The following is an 18,519-nucleotide window of genomic DNA, read 5'->3' as shown; positions in this document are numbered from 1 at the left end:
TGTAATATAAAAAATTATTTAAAGAGTATTTTGTCTAATACAAATGAAAAAATATAAACATATTGGAAAGAAGTAAAAAATTCTAAATATGTTTCCTAAAAACGAATTTGATATATCATTTATAAAAATCACACAACTCAATTATGCAACCAACAGGAGACAACCAAGTTCCCATCCTTTCTCTTGCATTGTGACTATCATTTGGGTGATAAAAAGACTGTGTCCACCACTGGTACCAGAGGCAAGAAGACAAGAACTGAAATTAGTGGAAATAGCGAAATTGACACAGAGATCAAAGAAGTTTGTGTCAATTGGCGCAGTTGAAGAGGAAACTCTTCCTTCATCTACTTCCACCAGTTCTTCTTCTTCGATACTTGATGTTGAATCACGTTAAGCACAGAGTTTCATTCACTTCCTACACTAATTTTAGTATTTTAGTTTGTCATACAGTGTTCGAAGTATTTTAGTTTTCCATTGTATTTGTTTTGCATCATCAATGGATAAAAAAATGTTTTATATTTGCTTATGATAATAAAAAAATTATAAAAAAATAATGAAGAATAAGGTTATTACTCATTTCAAGAAGTGTTTTTCTTTTCAAATACCCGGGATTGCATGTCCGGTCTGAGCATTCCGGAACAGAAACATGTTTACTAGATTGGCTATTTCGGTTACCACTCATGATTAGTAACTCCCAATATGGTTATGGTTCCGTTTAATGTTAAATTCTGCCAGATTAGTCAATCTGTTCAAAACAGTTTCGACCATCAATCCTGAAAATAAAATATTGGATGTGATTACCGAAATGAGCAGTTCAGAGTTCAGAATGTCACCAGATCCGACAAACATACACCAGATTAGTCATTCCGGAAAAATAATTAATTTTATTATAAATTATTTTTAAAACAAAATAATAAAGGGTTAAAATGATATTTTAGAAAAATTATGCGATGCAGGAAGAAGCGGCCAAAAACCCAAGACATGTCTTGAAAAACGATAACCTCAACGAACCAGTTACATTTTCAGACCATTTTGGGTGAATGAAGGGATAGAAAAGTTTGCCAATAGCCCTCTTGATTGGTACTAATCAGTAAGTTTTCTTTTCCTTTCGTTGAAGAGTTTGAAGGGGCAATTGAAACAATATATATATATATATATATATATATATATATATATATATATATATATATATATATATATATATATATATAGCATAAGAGAAGAGCAACTATTCCAATGGAAAACAGTCAATGGTTGATTAAAGATTGAATCAATTCTGGCTTAAAAGAATAATAAAGATGATGATTCAGTGCAGCCTCATTCAGTAGAAACCCTTAGCTGGTTTTTGTACAAAATTGAATGGACCACTATGATCAACACAATGATGCTACCAACTCGAATATGTAGCATTATCATCTAACAAAAAATTTCAAGTAACGCTTCTTCTGACATATACCACTTCATAGCAAAACAACTCCCCATATTAGAAATCCTGTTGCCAATAGAAGACTTCTAATTCTCAAGTCACAGTTGCCAAGGTTGTATGCTGAGGAATCTGAATTTGTAGAATTCATGGATGGAGCTGTGAAGTTACCTAAGGTGCCATTTTTGCCAAGACTGGAGATATATGCACAAACATGTCACTTGTCAGAGGCTGTAATAGACAGATTAATTGCAACACAAACAAAACATGTAATAATAATGAAAAATAAAATGAATCAAATATGTTATCTTATGTTGTCTTACCTTCCAGGAAATAAACAAGAACCATGACCTACAATCATTTGAAAAAATGTGTTAATCATCCTAGAAAATGTAGACATGCTAAAGCTAATCCAATCCAATCCAACACTAGGGAACAAACAACTCACTTGGATCTGAGGTGGAGATGGTAGCTACACCATTGAAGTCGCATGCATCGGGAGTTTTTCCCATCTTATGATAGTAAGTGTCAAAAGCATAATTTGCATGAGCAATCACATTGTCTGGTTCATAGCATGGTTGTCCTTGCAGCAATGGAGAACATTCGACCTTGCCTGGTCCACATGCCCAATCTAATGCAGCCTGCAGCATCTTCGGGTCAGCACCATCCTTGGCAATGCAGAAGGTTTGATTGCTGGTATCATTTGCAAGGAGTGCTCCTGATTCTGTCAAGCGAAGAATGTAAACAGGTGCTCCATTTGAATCAAATAGTCCCCAGTTCTTCTCAGATAATGGCCCTGGCTTCGTATCCTCGTTGTAGAGCTCATAGATGTAAGTACTGACAGCAATTCCAGGATGTTTGGGAGTTCCGGTTTTGTTAAACACATGCTTGATGAGATTGCTGTTGTAAGTGTTGGCATTGTCTACCGTTGCATCAGGCTCGTTGGAGCCACCTTTGGAGGGCCACCCTGACTCGGTCACTACCACAGGAATGTTGGTGTAGTTCAGAAAAGCCATGGCAAAGTATGCAGCATCAACCATGGCATCAAAGACATTGGTGTAGTGAAGAAGGGTATTTGAATCAACAGCCTCTTTGTTGGGAGGGAGTGTTTTGAAGAGTGCATAGTCTAGTGGAATCACTCCATTTGATTGCATGTAGTCATAGTAAGGGTAAATGTTGAGCATTAGATAAGATTCAGTGGATTGCAAGAAATCAAGGAGAGGGACTAAAACCGGATTTAGCGAACGGTTGAAGAAAGCTTGGGAAGGTGGAAATGAATCAAGGATGATGGAAGATGAAAGGGGTGTGGAAACTTTAACTTGGCGATCGAGATTGGATGCAACAAGTGCTGAATGAATGTACTTAATGGCACTGACAAGAACTTTTGCTGCATTTGGGAGGGAAGTTAAAACATCAGAACCAACGCAAATGGCTGTGATATTGGTGGCTGGATAATGTGCTACCACATTGCGGGAAACCCAGTTGGCGGCTGTGGAATTGGATTGACCAATTGCAAGAAGCTCTTCATTAGGAACAGTCACGACAACCTGAATGCCTGTCTTTGCAAGTGCAAGGAGCATAGCTTGGTCTGCATCGTACAATCGAACATGCCGGATTTGCTGGGCTTTGAGTAGAGCTACTACTTGAGTAGGATGTGGCATATCAGAGAGATCTGTTCCAATGTTCACTCCAATAAATGCATCTGCAAGATACAGAACCTTAGAACTTGGAATGGAAGCATATGCAAGCAGACTCTAGAACACATTTTGTTTGTTCAAAGCAATCTAATTTTAATTGAGGGGTAACATAATTTCATGATGATGAGCTATCTGTGAAGATTACCTGCAAAATTTTAAAACAACAGAATAGCTCTTCCAAAAATAGAAATCTTTTCCAATAATAACTTCTCCAATCTCCACTACAAAGTATTACACACACCCAAAAGTTGGGGGGAAATGACAATACATGGCTTTAATAGGAGAAGGACAAAAGAACCGTTCTATTCAATATAAAATCTCTGAATCATGCTGGTGGTTCGCATCCAAGAAGATCAACAACAAAAAGCTCCTGACTATTTTTAAAACATGTTTCATTGAATATTAGACACAAAAAGCTCAATCTCAGAATAAAAATGTTATGTAAACATACAAACTCTAGGAGGACACAAACTAACCAACCATTCACTATCCAAGCAATAAAATGCCTACTAAATCATGAATCTCAAACAACATTCTGAGAAACTAATCCACAGCAAGGGTGTGCTAGTCCTAGCCAAGGTGTATAAATGAAAGAGTGTGTTTGGGTCTTGATAAGGCAAAACATAGCTAAATTTTACTTCCACCAAGCCAACTCCAAAACCTCATGAAATCAGGAAGGAATCATATGTTAACTAAGCAAGTAAAGGTTTAAGAAGAACCCCGCAGGTTAAAAAAAAGTGAGTTTTGCTGTGATTTCAGAACAATGCCACAAAATACAAACCAAAGGGCAATGAAAGATTCAGAACACAAACACAACTTCAAAAAATGGAAAACACAGGATCTCTTAGCAGCACAGTAAACAAGGAGGGAGAGGGTAAAATGGTCTACTCACCGTCATCAGCCGCAACAAGAGACACTGCAAAAAGCAGAAGAAGAAAATGCACAGCCATGTAGATTCAATGGCTCTGAGAAATCTGGAAAGAAGACTCAATAATGAATGAGAGAGAGAGTGAGAGAGAAAGAAATAGTATGAATAGAGAGCAGAAGGAAATGAAGGAGTAAATTGAAAAGCAGAAAGTGGGGTAAAGCTGTATGAGAATATATGACTGTGTTCGAGAGGGGGCTACAAGATCAAGACAGAAATCACACGTGGAAAGGTTGTCAGAAAAATCAAACGGCTAAGGAATCATCCTTCAATGAAGTTTCACTGTTAATATACATTAAACAAGACCGAAGAGATCAACAAACAAAACCATAAATTAAGATTAAGACACTTTTTTCTCTCTTTAGTTGTTTTTTCAGTTACTAATCTCTTCATTTTACAATGTGAAAACATATGTAGTTGTCCAAACTAGGTGAGTTACTAAAATAATTTTCGATTTTGTAAGTCTCGAATATTTTTAGACAGAATCGAGCTTGCTTAAACAGTTAGACCAAGCATTGAATAATCTCTCTGTAGTTTGAATAATTTAAGCCATTCTATGGATGAGGTTTCATATTTAAATCTTACGTGGAGTATTGTATAACGTGTTTAACTCACCTAATGTAATATAATTTTCTTTCTTTTCAATCAAACATTGCTTTTAAACTTTACAAATTAAAAATTACAATTAATATAGTAAAATATTACATATAAGATCAAATATTAAAAAAAAAAAAAACTGAACAGACATGCATGTTGGTTATACCTTTTCAATCATTATAAATACTCTCATTTTCTTGCTATGAAAAAATATGTCACCACCTACTTCTTCTCTCTCTCTCCCCAGTAAGGGAGAATGAATGAGTGTAAGTTTATATAAATAATAAATGTTAGACTTTTATAATAATAATAGTAATAATATTGGTGTGTTGTTTATGTGATTATTATTACTATTTTATGGTGTGTGCATGTGGAGGAGAAGACATGAACCTGTTCTCCTAGCCGTTACAGTAGTACGGTAGTTCTGTTCTCAGATGGAGTGGTTTGTTGTGTTGTATTAATAGATGTTGAAGTTTGTTTGTTTGCACCTCTTACAACATGTACACACATCTTTTGTGTTTTTAAAAGAAGTGGAAACAAACAAGGAATAGTGGTTGCATCTCTTCTTTTGGATCAGACTAGACTATATGGTTTTCTTTACACTTATTTTTAATTTGAACATAAAAATTTAACTTACAAAAAAATAAAGAAAAGTTGTATCGGAATATGATCTTAATAATATTAAAAAAAATAATTAAATTTATCAGCTTCAATTAATTTAAATAATTAAGAAATTTATCACTGAGCAAATTTTCAGATCCGTGAACCTACTACCTCTGAACGAAACATGTCAAAAAGTTTAACCTCTCATTAAAAAGACAACCTACCTAGACCTGAGGAACCACAATAACCCAATAATTTTCATACGTCATGTAATAATTCAATCATCTTCAATTTTTTGTTTTTTAAAAAAACTAGTTATTTTTACCGTGTTAATTAACGTTTGCATCAATGATGACACCGAAAAGAGTCTCACACTGGGCAGTGACAGAAGCAATAGCAGGAAGAATGGAGCATGGTATCCATTGTAAGGGATTTGGTAGCTAAGAATTGGCCCACTTTCTAAATGCTGTTATTATTAGATACGCCATAACACCCTATTTATGCCTTACGCTACAAACACTTTCACTTTTCACTGACTTTTTTTTTTTCACGCTTTTCCTTAAATATTTGTTATTTATTTCAAAATTAATAGTTTTTTTTATTTTAAGTTTTAATTATTTAGTTCTTTAAAAAAAAAACAAAAATATTTTTTATAATTTTTCTTCATTCCCTAGAGTTTATATTCTTTTTATAAATTATTTTTTGTCATTTTCTTAATTAGATTATACTAATGAAATGATGATGGAGTAAAGAAGGTGAAAAGTTTTACACAAACCCTTATTAATGTCCGAAATTTCGGTGTCTTATTGCAGTTAAAAACACTTCGGCTTTGGTTTTTGAAACCCTTGTGGCTAAAAACACTTCAGCTATGGTTTTTGAAACCCACCAACAAGCAAATTTTAGAGAAAATTGTTTTCATTTCTATAATTTTTAGATTAATCTTATAAATGGTTTTTGAATTTTTTATTTTACAGATTTAATTTCTTTCTATCGGCAACGTATAAATATATATAAATTTTAGAACATTTCAAACACTCTAATCCTTATAACAAATAATGTAATTGATTAGTATGATATAGATATACATAAAATATATATAATCTAATTTTTTTTGCTATATATGATGAATTTGAGAGATATAACAAGCATTCTTAATTAATATACAAGGTATAATTATTAACAATCACAGTTTTTTTTGTTTGTCCTGCATTCTCAATTTTTTTTAACCAACCTTTAGCTTGGCCACATGGTTATTATATACATTATCTATGTGTATTATAGTTCATGTAGATTGTTCCTAATATTTTGGTCCTCCTCTTGTAATCGGATTATGAACTTTATTTGTATTTGTGTTCAGTTTAACCAATGTTATGATGAGAACGGATTTAAGTATTAAATTTGCATATAAGGGATAACATTTGTTAAGATTCATAGGTTGAGATTATAAATTTAATTTTGGATGAATTATCCTAATTCTAATTATGTATAATTCATCAAATGAATATCATCACAAAAGCATTAGATTTAATTGCACACTTTTTTTTTACTTGGCAAATAACTTACTTAACTAATGAGATTTTAGTTTCCAAATCTCAATTTATTCTATTTAGTTTCTAGATCTCGATTTGAAAAATGATGTGTAATCTACAAAATTAGATTTGAGGTCAAATGGCTTAGATAAAAATATAATTCATCTAATACGAAAATGACATGTTTTGATACAATTTATTTTTAAGCAAAATAAATTTTCTTATATTGATATTTTAGTATACAATTTTACTTAATTATATTTTATAAAAAATGGGACATCTTAATAATTAAATTTGAGGTAAAATGACTTAGATAAAAGTATAATTCACGAAAATTACATTTTGATACAATTTATTTTTAAGGAAAATAATCTTATATGGTGTGTGTAAACCTTGATATCTATTCGAAGAATTTGTATGTATTTTAAATATTTTACTAAAGTTAAAATTGCAGATGTGATAAAATTTTATGATTGCCATAGCTATTTGAATTTGGAAAAGAAAACATATCACGTGATGCCCAACTAGAATAATATAAAAAAATTTCAACTTTATTCAACAATATTGTGTTACCCCATTTTAATATCATCTTGCAGCATTTAGATTCAAATTAATGTAAAGGTCCAAAATTTTGAATATTGGGACCTTTATTTTTTATTTTTTGTCTTTTATATTATATTAATTTAATTACTTTTTGAAAATTTCTGAAATGAATATGTTAAACACAATATGTATATATAATTAAATATTTAATCATTATATTGTGCTTTTTTAAGAATGTAATGACTAAAGTAGCATAAGAATGGTTATAAATTAAAAGTTAAAAATATAAAAATTATAATTTAACCTTTCGGTTTTCATTCTTGGCAAATACAGAAATGCTTTTCCTTTAGAATTTATACAACATACACATATTTTTTAGAAATTAATGATCTTTCTTTGTAATGATTATCACCTTTTCATTGTTATTTAAGCCACCAATCAATATACAGAGAAATTAAAAATAATAATAAATTTCACAAAATGATACACAGTTCAAAATCAATCATTTCTAACTCAACTAATATGTTACTTAACATTTAAATTAAGTCAAAACTCGTACAAAAAATAATAAAAAATTACTAAAATTTTTTTTTAATATAATTCACATTTAAATAATAAATATATGAATTAAATATATTTTTACGGGATAAATATGTTTTTGTCCCTTAATTTTTATTGAAAATTAAAATTAATCGATCTCTAAAACTTTGGTTTAATTCAGTCTCCAAACTTTATAATTACGTGAATTTAGTTTTCATAACTAAATTTTGTTAAATTTATTTTACGTTTTCAAACGAGTTTTATAATTATTTCTTAACTCACATTAAAAAAAAGTATCAAACAATGTAAACAACTCAAATACTATTATGAGATACATTTGAAACGTTAAATAAACTTAACGAAATTGGGTAAAAATGACTAAATTCACACAGTTTATTTAATCTTTCAAAATGTATTTCATAATAACATTTGAGTTATTTACATAACTTAATAATTTTTGTTTTATGTAAGCTAACAAATAATTATGAAACGTATTTAAAATATAAAATAACCAAATTCACATAATTATAAAGTTGAAAAATAAAATTAAACCAAAATTTTAGAGAAAAATTTTAGAAAGGGACTGATTCTAATTTTGGAAGGAGAAAAAAAAAATCTAAACCTAAAAGTATATTTAAGTCTATCTATATTTTCTTACCTTTCTTGAATCCAACCGGGTCATACCCATCGCAGATTCAGATTCGGTGTCACCGTCCTGCTATCCACTCCGACTCTGTCCCTCACTCTCCTATATATACTCTTCCATTCTCTTCAACTTTTTAATTTTGCAGAAAATGCAAATGTAACTTCAAACCCCAACATAGCGGTGAATCCCTCCCTCCAATTCCGCACGTGAATTTGAATCTTAACATTATGATTCCTGATTGCGTTTCGGACGCAAATTCAATACACTCTGCTCTCCACTCCCTGGACCACCTTCCCTTGTCACAGCGCCGAAAATTGCTTCATTCCCCAACGCTCCAACTCGACACTCGAACATCGCTCGCCTGCGAGCCCTCTCTGCAGTTCGATGCAGTTGTGAAAAAGGAGGCCCATAATTTCGATTCTCTGGTAAATTACCAATTATTATTAATGTTATTTTATAAGCTTGTAGTGTTGCTTTTGCTCTTAATATAGTTTCGCTGATGTCAGTGTGAGCAATTCATTATCTAGGAAGGTCTCTTGAATGACTTACTTTGGTGGTCTAAAAATCATATATATGGTGAAGTTAGGTTTGCTGACCGTTTTTTTAGTTGTTTTGGTTATTCAGTCGCAGAAATTTTGAATTGTTTTGGGCTTTTATGTTCTACCCGGGTCGAGATTTAGTGCACTGATGAGTTCATCATGATTTGGAGTGGTTTCTGTTGATCATCTTTGAGTAATGGAAATAAACTAGGGAAGATGCCCTGTTTATATGCTTTACTGATGGTGTATTGAATTGAAGGTAAACTATGGTTTAGGATCACTGGGTTGACATGGAGATTGGGATTCTGTAAAAGAGCTAATAGCCATTTATTGTAAATAACCTATGCTGCCAATTAGAGAACTAAGAAGAATGAAATTAAACATTCATGTTTTTCATTGACGAATATAGCCTATGAGGAGTATAATTTTATAATCTAACTGCCGGTAATTATGACTCTACAAGTGTCATCATTCTTAGATAAACTATATAGTACAATAAGTTTCTAAGCCCGTTCAATATAGTCTTCTAACCATTTAGGTTTAGGGGTTTTTGCTATTGCATTCACGTAGAATGTTGTCCTCAAGACACGCTTGTTAGCAAACCTAACTTGTCAGGAAGACTTTCGATACAAGGACCATACTGCACTCGTCTGAGCCGGTTTTAATCATCGGCTCCGATACCACTTGTTAGGTTTTTAAGGAGGGGTATCACTGGAAAGAACAAACACCAATGAGACCTGAGCCCAACCATATAAGGCATTGACACTACTCTCAATCCAAAACCTTAAGCCTTAAGGTTTTGGGTTGAAAGTGGTGTCAATGCCTTATGTGGTTGGGCTCATGTCTCATTGGTGTTTGTTTCTCCCTAGTGAAACCCCCTCTGTGGATTATTTTTGGTTTCTCTGTGATTAGTTATTGTTTTATGGCACGGTTCTTTTTAACAAAACTTCTGAATTATGTTTTAAATTTTTATAAATGAATTTCCTTTTTATATGCATTTGTTTCCTGATATTGGACAAAATATAGGAGAGTACTGCCACCACTGGTGTCATGCGCATGGAATTTTATATATGTTGAGCATCGTTTTGAAGTCAAATAAAGTGCTGTAAAAGTATAGTATAGTTTTCTAATAAACTAAGAGATGCATCACTTGATTTGATCATACACTTATTCTTGTTTATTTTTTTCTAAATTTTACATGAAAGTCTACTTACAATCATTATAATTAATTGATTGGTTCAATCAAAATTATTTTCTATAAAAATTTCTTGAGTGGTGGTGACAGCTGTTTAGAAGTGGCAGTTTTGTGTCATTTGCATTGGTTGCAACTTGTAGGAGACTCAACTGTGATTATGCCCTTTGCAACAGGTAACGTGTCCCATATTTGGATTTGATGACAGCAGAGTAGAAAAAACCAGTGGTAATGTTACCATTTTAGATCAATGTCCGAAACTTTCTGCCTTTGCTGGTTGTGCTACTGTAAAGGTTGAAGACTATCATACTCCTATGAGTTCTGTTGACAACGGTCGAAAAGCATGTATTCAATTAGATTCTCCTACTCCAAAGGTGAAAATGGAGATTCCTGAAGGCATTGTTGTTGATTTAGATCATGTTGCATTGAAAGAGCGGCTAAGGATGCTGCTAACTGGGTACTTTATGTTATTTTTTAATATTTTCTGTTTGGTCGGGCTATTAAATTTACATTTGTTGTCATTGCCTTCTTTAACTTTGTTTTGAACCCATTAAAACAACAACAAAACAAAAACTGTTAGATAATTAGTGAAAATAGCACAGCAAATGGACCCTTTGATATTTGTTGGAACTTTCATAGTATTCTTAATTAATTAAGTAGTTTGGAAGAGTATTGAAATCTTGATATTATAGGAGGTCCTTTTAGGTTTTATTTTTTGCTCAGAACAAATTGTAATTTATTTTTTATGTATATGCTCCTAATATGCTGAGTATAGTTCACTAAAGCAAATACATAAGAATTCTCAAAGTCCCCTTTCAATCTCTTCAAGTTGTTATCAAAGCGATTTTACTTATTTTGAGTCTATAGGTTTTAGCTCCTTGATCCAACAAATCATATAAATCCTTTGTCAATAATTCAAGAATAGGCCTATCAACAAATGGTCTCATCAAACTACTCTTCGTGGAAGTACTACATTTAATTCCATAGCTCGTCTTGGATTTTGTATTCTGGTCTGGTGCTTTCATTCGCATTATTGGAATTCTTCTCTCCTTAATTTTGTCATTCCCCAAATCTCCTCACTTTTTCACTCTTCCTTCCTGTTAGTACATTCATATTTTATGTAGTCACAATACAAATGAGTGTTTCTAATCCTGTTCATTCCCTTCATGTTTTTACATGGTATGATTTGTCAATCTAATTGTCCTCATTCCCCACAAGTTATTGTACAAAGAAAACATTATAACCTGTCTCAGGATTTGATTCAATAGATTCAAAGTTTTTGGAGACATCATGAACATAAAAGCCATAAAAATTATCAAGCTTTTTTCAATATCTTTTTCATGATCATCGTTGATCAGTGTAAGCTTGAGCTAATCAATAGATTGTGCCTTGTTAGAAAGGAGACATACCATGATCTATTATTTGGAGTGTAGCCAATCTTTGAACGATTCCTATAGCTGTCCTATATCATTGGTGACTTGCCATAGATATACCAAGCTTTATTCCAAAAGTCATAATGGAAGTGCACCATTAACTTCGGGTGAATGGATTTCCATAATAATTTAAGGAGTTAATAATCTGCCTGTTTCCATTCTACTTCTTAGTAGTGGCAATGTCCACCTTTTTATGAGATACTTACTTAGAGAGGTCTTGATGGAAAAATCAGATCTCAAGAGTGTGGTTTACTACCAGCCAAATAATATTTTTCCATCCAAGCTTTTGGAGGTGGTGGGTGTGACCCTTAAAAAGTTAAGGATAAGGAAATCAATTCATTCTAACTTTTATAATCAGCCTTAAAAAGTCTCAGCTGAGTGCTGTTGCAAGCTTTTTTTGTTGTGTTACAATCCCAAAAGCATATCATGCGCAACGGGTGGAAGAGACTTGTAATAAGCTTGCGGGAAAGTACTTGAATTGCTTGTAACCAGATGGCACCTATTGTCTCTTTTAGAAAAAAATAAATGAAAAAAAGGGATTTAAAATGTATTTATGCAAATTAGCTTTGCTCTTTTTACATGGTATGTTCTTTTAGTTGTTTTCTTTGTGGATGTAACAACTTTGAATGTCATGTATATTCTAAAAGTTTAAAGCACAACCACTTGTCTCCTTTCAGTTTTTTCCATTTTTAAATTAGTTTCTTTTAACAAATAATTTGTTCGGTTTGGTCCAAACATTTATGACTAAAGAACCAAGCTTATTGCAACAGAGGTATGAAATGTCATGTTTTTGCCGTTATGAAGAACCAAAGTGAAAACTTTTTGGTTGAAGGAAGTTAGATAGAGTTTTTTTTTTCTTTAAACAGTTCAAATAATATATATTTTTATTGCAGGAAGCTTCCAGGATTGTCTAATACAGCTTTAGAGGTAATTTAATATTATTTTACTTCAATCACATATTTAGTTGAAAGACTGAGAGAGATAATCATAACTCACTTTTGGTTATATTTCTTGAAAAACAGCTGGCTTATCACTCTTTTCTGGTGATTTAGCTTTAATTCTTGATAACTATAAGTAAATTATTATATCGTAGCGTATACATCTATTACTTAGATGCTAATAAGGATTACAATCTTTCTGAACTTCGAGGAAATTAAATTTTTGGATGTCTCCTTTCTGTCCTTAATTTTTCAAAATTCATGTCTTTTCGTTCTTCTCTTTGGCTTTGAAAAATGAATTCTTGGTATAAAAATTGTTAGAATAACTTATCTTGAATGGAATTTATTGAAAAGTTGTTGTGTGCTCTGTGCAGTACCTAGTATTTAGATATGTCCTGTCCTGTCCTATTCTATTCTCTATCCTTTCATACATTGTATCTGAAATCTCCAATGTTACTATAAATGAGATCCTAAGATAGATAAGTTCACTCTCTCAAATTCATTCTATATTCTTTTGTATTTTTCTCAAGAAAAATAATATTTTCATTTCGGGAACGATCATCCACATTAACAATATTTGAAGAATGGTTACTGCTGGTTAATGAGCAGTCACTTTTTTTGAATCTGCGCAATTTATTACTCACTGACCAGCACCTGATTTCCTATAATTTTTTCGTCAATTTTTTATGGGCATGGCTCAATTCAATTGTACGTCAGGAAAAATGAACTGCTACTCCATGATACAGACCATTAGGGTGGATGTTGAAGAAATTCCACATTTGTATATGTTAAAATTGGAATTAGTTTGGGGAGTATGCCTGTAATCTTAAGATCAAAATGTTCAAATCACCGAATTTTCAGGCTAACAGCATTACAATGATGACTTTTTCCTTTATTTTGTATTAGTTTCTAACTAGTCTACAAACACTAGAGATGTTAAATAGTATTTTGTCTTGCGGTCATGTCATGCACTCATTTTCTTTTCTAATTAAAATTGACATGCCTACACTTTCCTTTCCATGTTACCTCCAAATAGGATGCTGTTTAAATTCTTTGTTCAAATACTCTCTTAGAATAGTCTCATGTTGATTTCTCAGAAGTGAAGTCAATCAGTTTTATTATCATGCTTGGATCTCTTTCTTAAAGTTTTAACTTATTTATGTTACAGTGTAGTAATGGAGGCTTGTTGGAAACCATCATGGAACAGAGTGTTAAAAACGGAAATGAACAGATTAATTCTGCCAATGGGAAAGCAGCAATGGCTAGAGACCAGTGTAATGACTTCCTAGAAGGAAGTAATATTTCGCTACCACTTGGAGCCACATGTGTATCATCCTTATTAACTAATAATGCCTCATCTGAATCAAAAGGATCGGTAATTTCAGCTGGCCTTAAAGAAGATGGGCCTATATTAAAATCCAGAGGAATAGTTATGCAAATGGATTCACATGTGGAACATAATATCATAAACAATGATGGCCCATTTAGCTCAACCTCTCCAACCTTTGTCAAAGTCAAGGATGAACCTTGGGATTACCGTGAAAACCTCAATGTTAACAAGGATTGTTTGGGTAGGATTTCTATCGTACTCCCAAATGTAAAACATGAACGGGAAGTCCACAATGAATATCTCGAAGATCAAGTGGACCATATGAAGTTAACTGATCGACTAAATTTTCTCAAGTCTGGAACAGATTCTAGTTTAAATATTTCAACAGGCTACTCATCTTTGAAGAAAACTCAGCCTTTTTCCTCTTTATCGAGCCCTATTTTTTCAAAATCCACTAAACCTTCAAGCATCAACTGTAGGCGCAAAAGAAAAAAAACAGCCACGTACTATCTAATTCTCATATTAAGTTGCCCTCTTTGAAAATTATGCTGACTTTACTTCCATAAACACATCGTATTTATATAGTTGCTACAACCGTTAAATTTTTTTTTGCAGTGATTCAGTTCAGGAAGCACTTGAGGAGGATGCTCCGGGACTCCTGCAGGTGCAATATTTTAGTTTGTGTACAGTCACTGAAATTGGAATATATATCAATGTTCTTGCAAATATCATTTGGCAGGTATTGCTTGACAAAGGTGTGTTAGTTGATGAAATTAAGCTTTATGGAGAGGAAGAAAATGATGAAGCGCTGGATGAATCATTTGGTGAAGATAGGTTTTCAGAACTTGACGCTGTGATGGCCAAGGTGAAGAACATACTATGATTGTATTGTCTTAACTTAATGGTTTTGCCTTTCATGTCATTTCAGGGCCAAACTAACTGAAGATATCAGTAAGTTATAATGTTTAATTGTTTTCCTTTTCATTTCATTTCATAATTACCGATAAATAGATTGTTTTTTCATACATGGACATGGATGGCATGTGTATAATACAATTTATTAAAATTGGAGAAAGAACTAATGTTGAGACAAAAATCTTAAATCAAAAGAGAGAATCTTAAATCTTAAAACAAATTGGAGAAAGAACTAATGTTTTAGTTTAAGTCAAACAGTGTTTATTGTTTAGGCAAAACATAACATATAATATAATCAATCAACTAATAATAATAAAAAGTACAATAGTATTAAAAAAATATTTAAACCATAATAGATAATATAATATTGTATTTGTTATTTTATTAACAGGTATCAATGATAGCATTTTATTTGTTAATGATTTGATGCAGTTTGAAACTTAGTAGTATTGTTTGACAAACTTGGTTACTTTATTTTTTAGTTTGCTGTATTGTTTTATCATGGAGTTGAAATGTTGAGTTACTACATTATTTATTGTTATTTTAATATTTTTATATTAAGTAAAGAGCCTATATGAGTTTAGGTAAATTCTCAACTTGGACATCTTGTGCATGGGGTACATGTAAGGCATGACTATTAGTTTTACGTCTATCTTGTTGGTTTCGTTAGTATGTAGTTTGTGATTAAGATGTCATAGGTAGACAATAATTGACTATTATTCTCTTCTGAGAAAATTATGATTGCGATAGATATTCTCAGATAAAGCATTCTCTTAAAAAAAAAGGGATATTTTGGTACTGTTTTTTGGGTGTATTAAATGTATCTCCTTTTGAAGAAAAGGAGTAAGATTTTTCTCCCGCACTAATTGCTGCTTCAATCAGCAGGAAATACATATTTTTCAATAATCAGTTATTATGATGGAACCTTTTCAAGGGGTGAAAAAGCTAGTTTTATAAGAGAAATGAAAACGAATCTTTATTGTTTAGTTATATATGAACATTGGGTGCTCAAGATTCACTCTTTCATTTCTCACATATACATGCTGCTCCTGGTTGAACATACCATGTTCAAACTTTTAGATTACTTTTGCAAGTTTGATTTGAAAAATCTAGGTTTGTCTGGCAGAAAAGGAATTAACTAAAAGAAAATGAACATTATTTTCCACTAATTTATTTATTGGCTAAAATGGGGAAACTGTTTATCATTAGCTTTGTTGTGCTCTTAGGAAGAAAAAGAATGAAAATACATTAGTATTTTAGATAATCCAAAGTCAATCACTACCTTTCTCGAGGGCCCAATGGAAAAAATTTGTGTCCTAGCTTTTTCTTTTCTTACTGCGTAGATTCTGTGATGGTATATGATAATAAAATGAGATCAGATAATACTAATTCCAAAAACTATTGCCGATAAAACATGGCTAAAGCTGAGTCCTCAGTATTTATATTTTTATTATTATTACATGGAATTGTTGAAGTATTTTTCTAATGAGTCATTGATGGATTAATCAATTGCTTTAGATTTATTTATTTTTTCCCTCATTGGGAGGCAGATTTCTTCTCAACGGCACACTTTTATAAAATTCCCTTTTACACGCGGTTCAAAGACTTCAAGAGCAAGTTATTGCTTAGCTTGTCTATTCTCACTTGTGGAGCAGGTAATTAGTTTCTTACAAACTTACAGTGTGTAGAATATTTGTTTTATGCTTATTAATTCTTAGTTTATGTATGTAATGTTCATCTTTTCTGCTACAGACACGATATTTAAAATTTCGAAAGTGGCCAGTTGAGTGGGGTTGGTGCCGAGATTTACAATCGTTTATTTTTGTTTTTGAAAGACATAACAGGTGCTTGATCTGCATTAAAGTTCATCTTTTGTTCTTTTCTTTTCTTGTCATTACATTCCGTGATGTTGGACTTGAATTTTTATGCAGGATAGTGCTGGAGCGCCCTGAATATGGTTATGCAACATATTTCTTTGAACTGGTAGAATCATTACCTGTCCAATGGCAGGTCAAGCGGTTGGTGATCGCTATGAAATTGACTACATGTAGCAGAATTTCCATTATTGAGAATAAAGAATTGGTGGTAATGACTTCATGCATATTTTAAACACTGTTGGATATGAATTACTTGATGTTAGATATAAATTACATGATGGCTTAAGGATCTCATTGCACGAGTTTTTTCATAAGCTATTAAAAGGAGAGAAAAAAATGAAATTAACTTCTCGATAAACTAAGTTTAGGTGCACGAGTCAAAAAATAAATTTAGAGAAATTATGAAATAAGTTTCACAAATTAACTTAACGAAAGTTAAGAAAGCTATAAATTAATTCATCAGTCTTTCTTTTGTACTATCTTTTCCTGTCCAACTTTTCAGTTTTTCTCTTTTATGTGAATTCTTATTACTCCTATTTGCCCCCACACCAAACTGAAATTTGCTATGCTCAATTGATTGTCTTTGGCATAGGTTGGAGAAGATTTGAGTGAAGGTGAGGCCAAGGTGCTAAGGGAATTTGGTTGGACGCCAAGTACTGGCCTGGGAACTATGCTTAACTACTGTAACAGAGTTGTGCATGACAGGAAAAATGAGGAATTTTCTTCAGAATGGCGGTATAAAATAGGAAAGTTACTTGTGGATGGTTACAGTGGCGGAACCAAAGTGAAGTATGATGATGTTCCAATAAAAGATTTTCAAAGCCCTGTCACTGACACAAGCTGCAGCAGTCCCATGTCTGATTAGAGGTTAGTTTGTATACCTTGTATATATTTATTCATGACAGTCTTTCAGACAGATATTGTAAAGTAGTTCAACATAAAAACTTTCTACATTTGTTAAAATCCACAATATATCCTTTACAGAAGTATGCTCTTTTTATTTTTACTGTAATGTCTGCACTGAATACCAACCATTGGAAATCTATTTTTAATGTATTCATTTTAAGTCCAACCTTCTCCATCTTATAAAAATTCTTGATTGACTTTTTTTCGTTCTAGCATGACTTATTTTGGAATGAAAAACATTACATTTCAGGATACTCATTCTGCAATGAAAGCAAGGTAGGCCACAAGTTTCACATAATGTAGAAAAAAACACTTTGGTGAAATAGAGTAAACAATTTTTGGCTCATAGCATAGCAAATTCAAATAGAAATAAATAAGAAAGTGGAATTAGATGGAATATAATGATTTTATTACACTAAGTAGTGTTTTGTAATCTGAATGGGACATGTGAAGTATGAAAATGTTAACAATGATTAAGAAAATATTAGTTAGTTTATATGAAGTTATTTTATTGACTAGTAGACTAATAATTTTTTTTTTTAAATTTAGTTAATATATACAACATTTTTTATTAGCTAGGTACATATATTGTATTGTGCATGATTTTATTTGAATAAATGTTAACATTAATTGAAGTAATAAAAGGTAACACTTTCTTCTAGATGAATATAACTTTTGTTTAACTATATAATATGGAGAAAAATAATTTTCTACAGTTTATTTTGTTCTCGTTTTTCTCTGAAGTATGGTGTAACATTTTCACTAAATTCATTTTTTATTATTTGAATACTACACTTTCTTGTGGCATGGTCTTATCAAAAGTGTTTGATTTAACTTTTAATACATTTATATTAGAAAAGGAAACTTGACCAAATATAGTCTCAGA

The 18,519-nt window shown here is 31.9% G+C and overlaps 2 protein-coding genes across 3 annotated transcripts; one reads left to right on the top strand and one right to left on the bottom strand.

The window, feature by feature from the left end:
- Nucleotides 1–1,231: 1,231 nt before the first annotated feature.
- Nucleotides 1,232–4,202, bottom strand: LOC114193172 (O-Glycosyl hydrolases family 17 protein). The gene is made up of 4 exons (XM_028082883.2): nt 4,013–4,202; nt 1,872–3,125; nt 1,747–1,774; nt 1,232–1,617 (listed from the first exon to the last, which is right to left on the bottom strand). Exons 1-4 carry the CDS (start codon nt 4,068–4,070, stop codon nt 1,461–1,463), a joined length of 1,497 nt encoding a protein of 498 aa, XP_027938684.1. The 5' UTR covers nt 4,071–4,202; the 3' UTR covers nt 1,232–1,460.
- Nucleotides 4,203–8,525: 4,323 nt separating this feature from the next.
- LOC114194620 (uncharacterized) lies at nt 8,526–18,059 on the top strand. Of its 2 annotated transcripts, XM_028084963.2 has the most exons (11): nt 8,526–8,928; nt 10,411–10,691; nt 12,561–12,594; nt 13,774–14,438; nt 14,551–14,599; nt 14,675–14,800; nt 16,401–16,505; nt 16,603–16,694; nt 16,782–16,935; nt 17,320–17,594; nt 17,884–18,059. In XM_028084963.2, exons 1-10 carry the CDS (start codon nt 8,731–8,733, stop codon nt 17,590–17,592), a joined length of 1,977 nt encoding a protein of 658 aa, XP_027940764.1. In that variant the 5' UTR covers nt 8,526–8,730; the 3' UTR covers nt 17,593–17,594; nt 17,884–18,059. The 2 variants fall into 2 exon arrangements, with proteins under 2 accessions (XP_027940764.1, XP_027940763.1); XM_028084962.2 differs by lacking the exon at nt 17,884–18,059 and having other exon boundaries at nt 17,320–17,713.
- The last annotated feature ends 460 nt before the right edge of the window (nt 18,060–18,519 follow it).

Source organism: Vigna unguiculata, chromosome 8, assembly GCF_037176805.1.
Source record: "Vigna unguiculata cultivar grain cowpea cultivar isolate G323 ecotype 2 chromosome 8, ASM3717680v1, whole genome shotgun sequence".
Classification (NCBI taxonomy): Eukaryota; Viridiplantae; Streptophyta; class Magnoliopsida; order Fabales; family Fabaceae; genus Vigna; species Vigna unguiculata.
The sequence above is the reverse complement of the archived record's forward strand: the minus strand, read 5'-3'. Positions and strand labels throughout refer to the sequence as shown.

Bases quoted from the DNA above. Each gene is read 5' to 3' on its own strand.
- LOC114194620 (XM_028084963.2), top strand. From the start codon at position 8,731: ATGATTCCTGATTGCGTTTCGGACGCAAATTCAATACACTCTGCTCTC. The intron at 14,439-14,550 runs GTACTATCTAAT...TTTTTTTTGCAG, and splicing joins AAAAGAAAAAAAACAGCCAC to TGATTCAGTTCAGGAAGCAC. The intron at 14,600-14,674 runs GTGCAATATTTT...ATCATTTGGCAG, and splicing joins ATGCTCCGGGACTCCTGCAG to GTATTGCTTGACAAAGGTGT.
- LOC114193172 (XM_028082883.2), bottom strand. From the start codon at position 4,070: ATGGCTGTGCATTTTCTTCTTCTGCTTTTTGCAGTGTCTCTTGTTGCG. The intron at 3,126-4,012 runs GTGAGTAGACCA...TGTATCTTGCAG, and splicing joins TCTTGTTGCGGCTGATGACG to ATGCATTTATTGGAGTGAAC. The intron at 1,775-1,871 runs GTGAGTTGTTTG...AAATGATTGTAG, and splicing joins CATCTCCACCTCAGATCCAA to GTCATGGTTCTTGTTTATTT.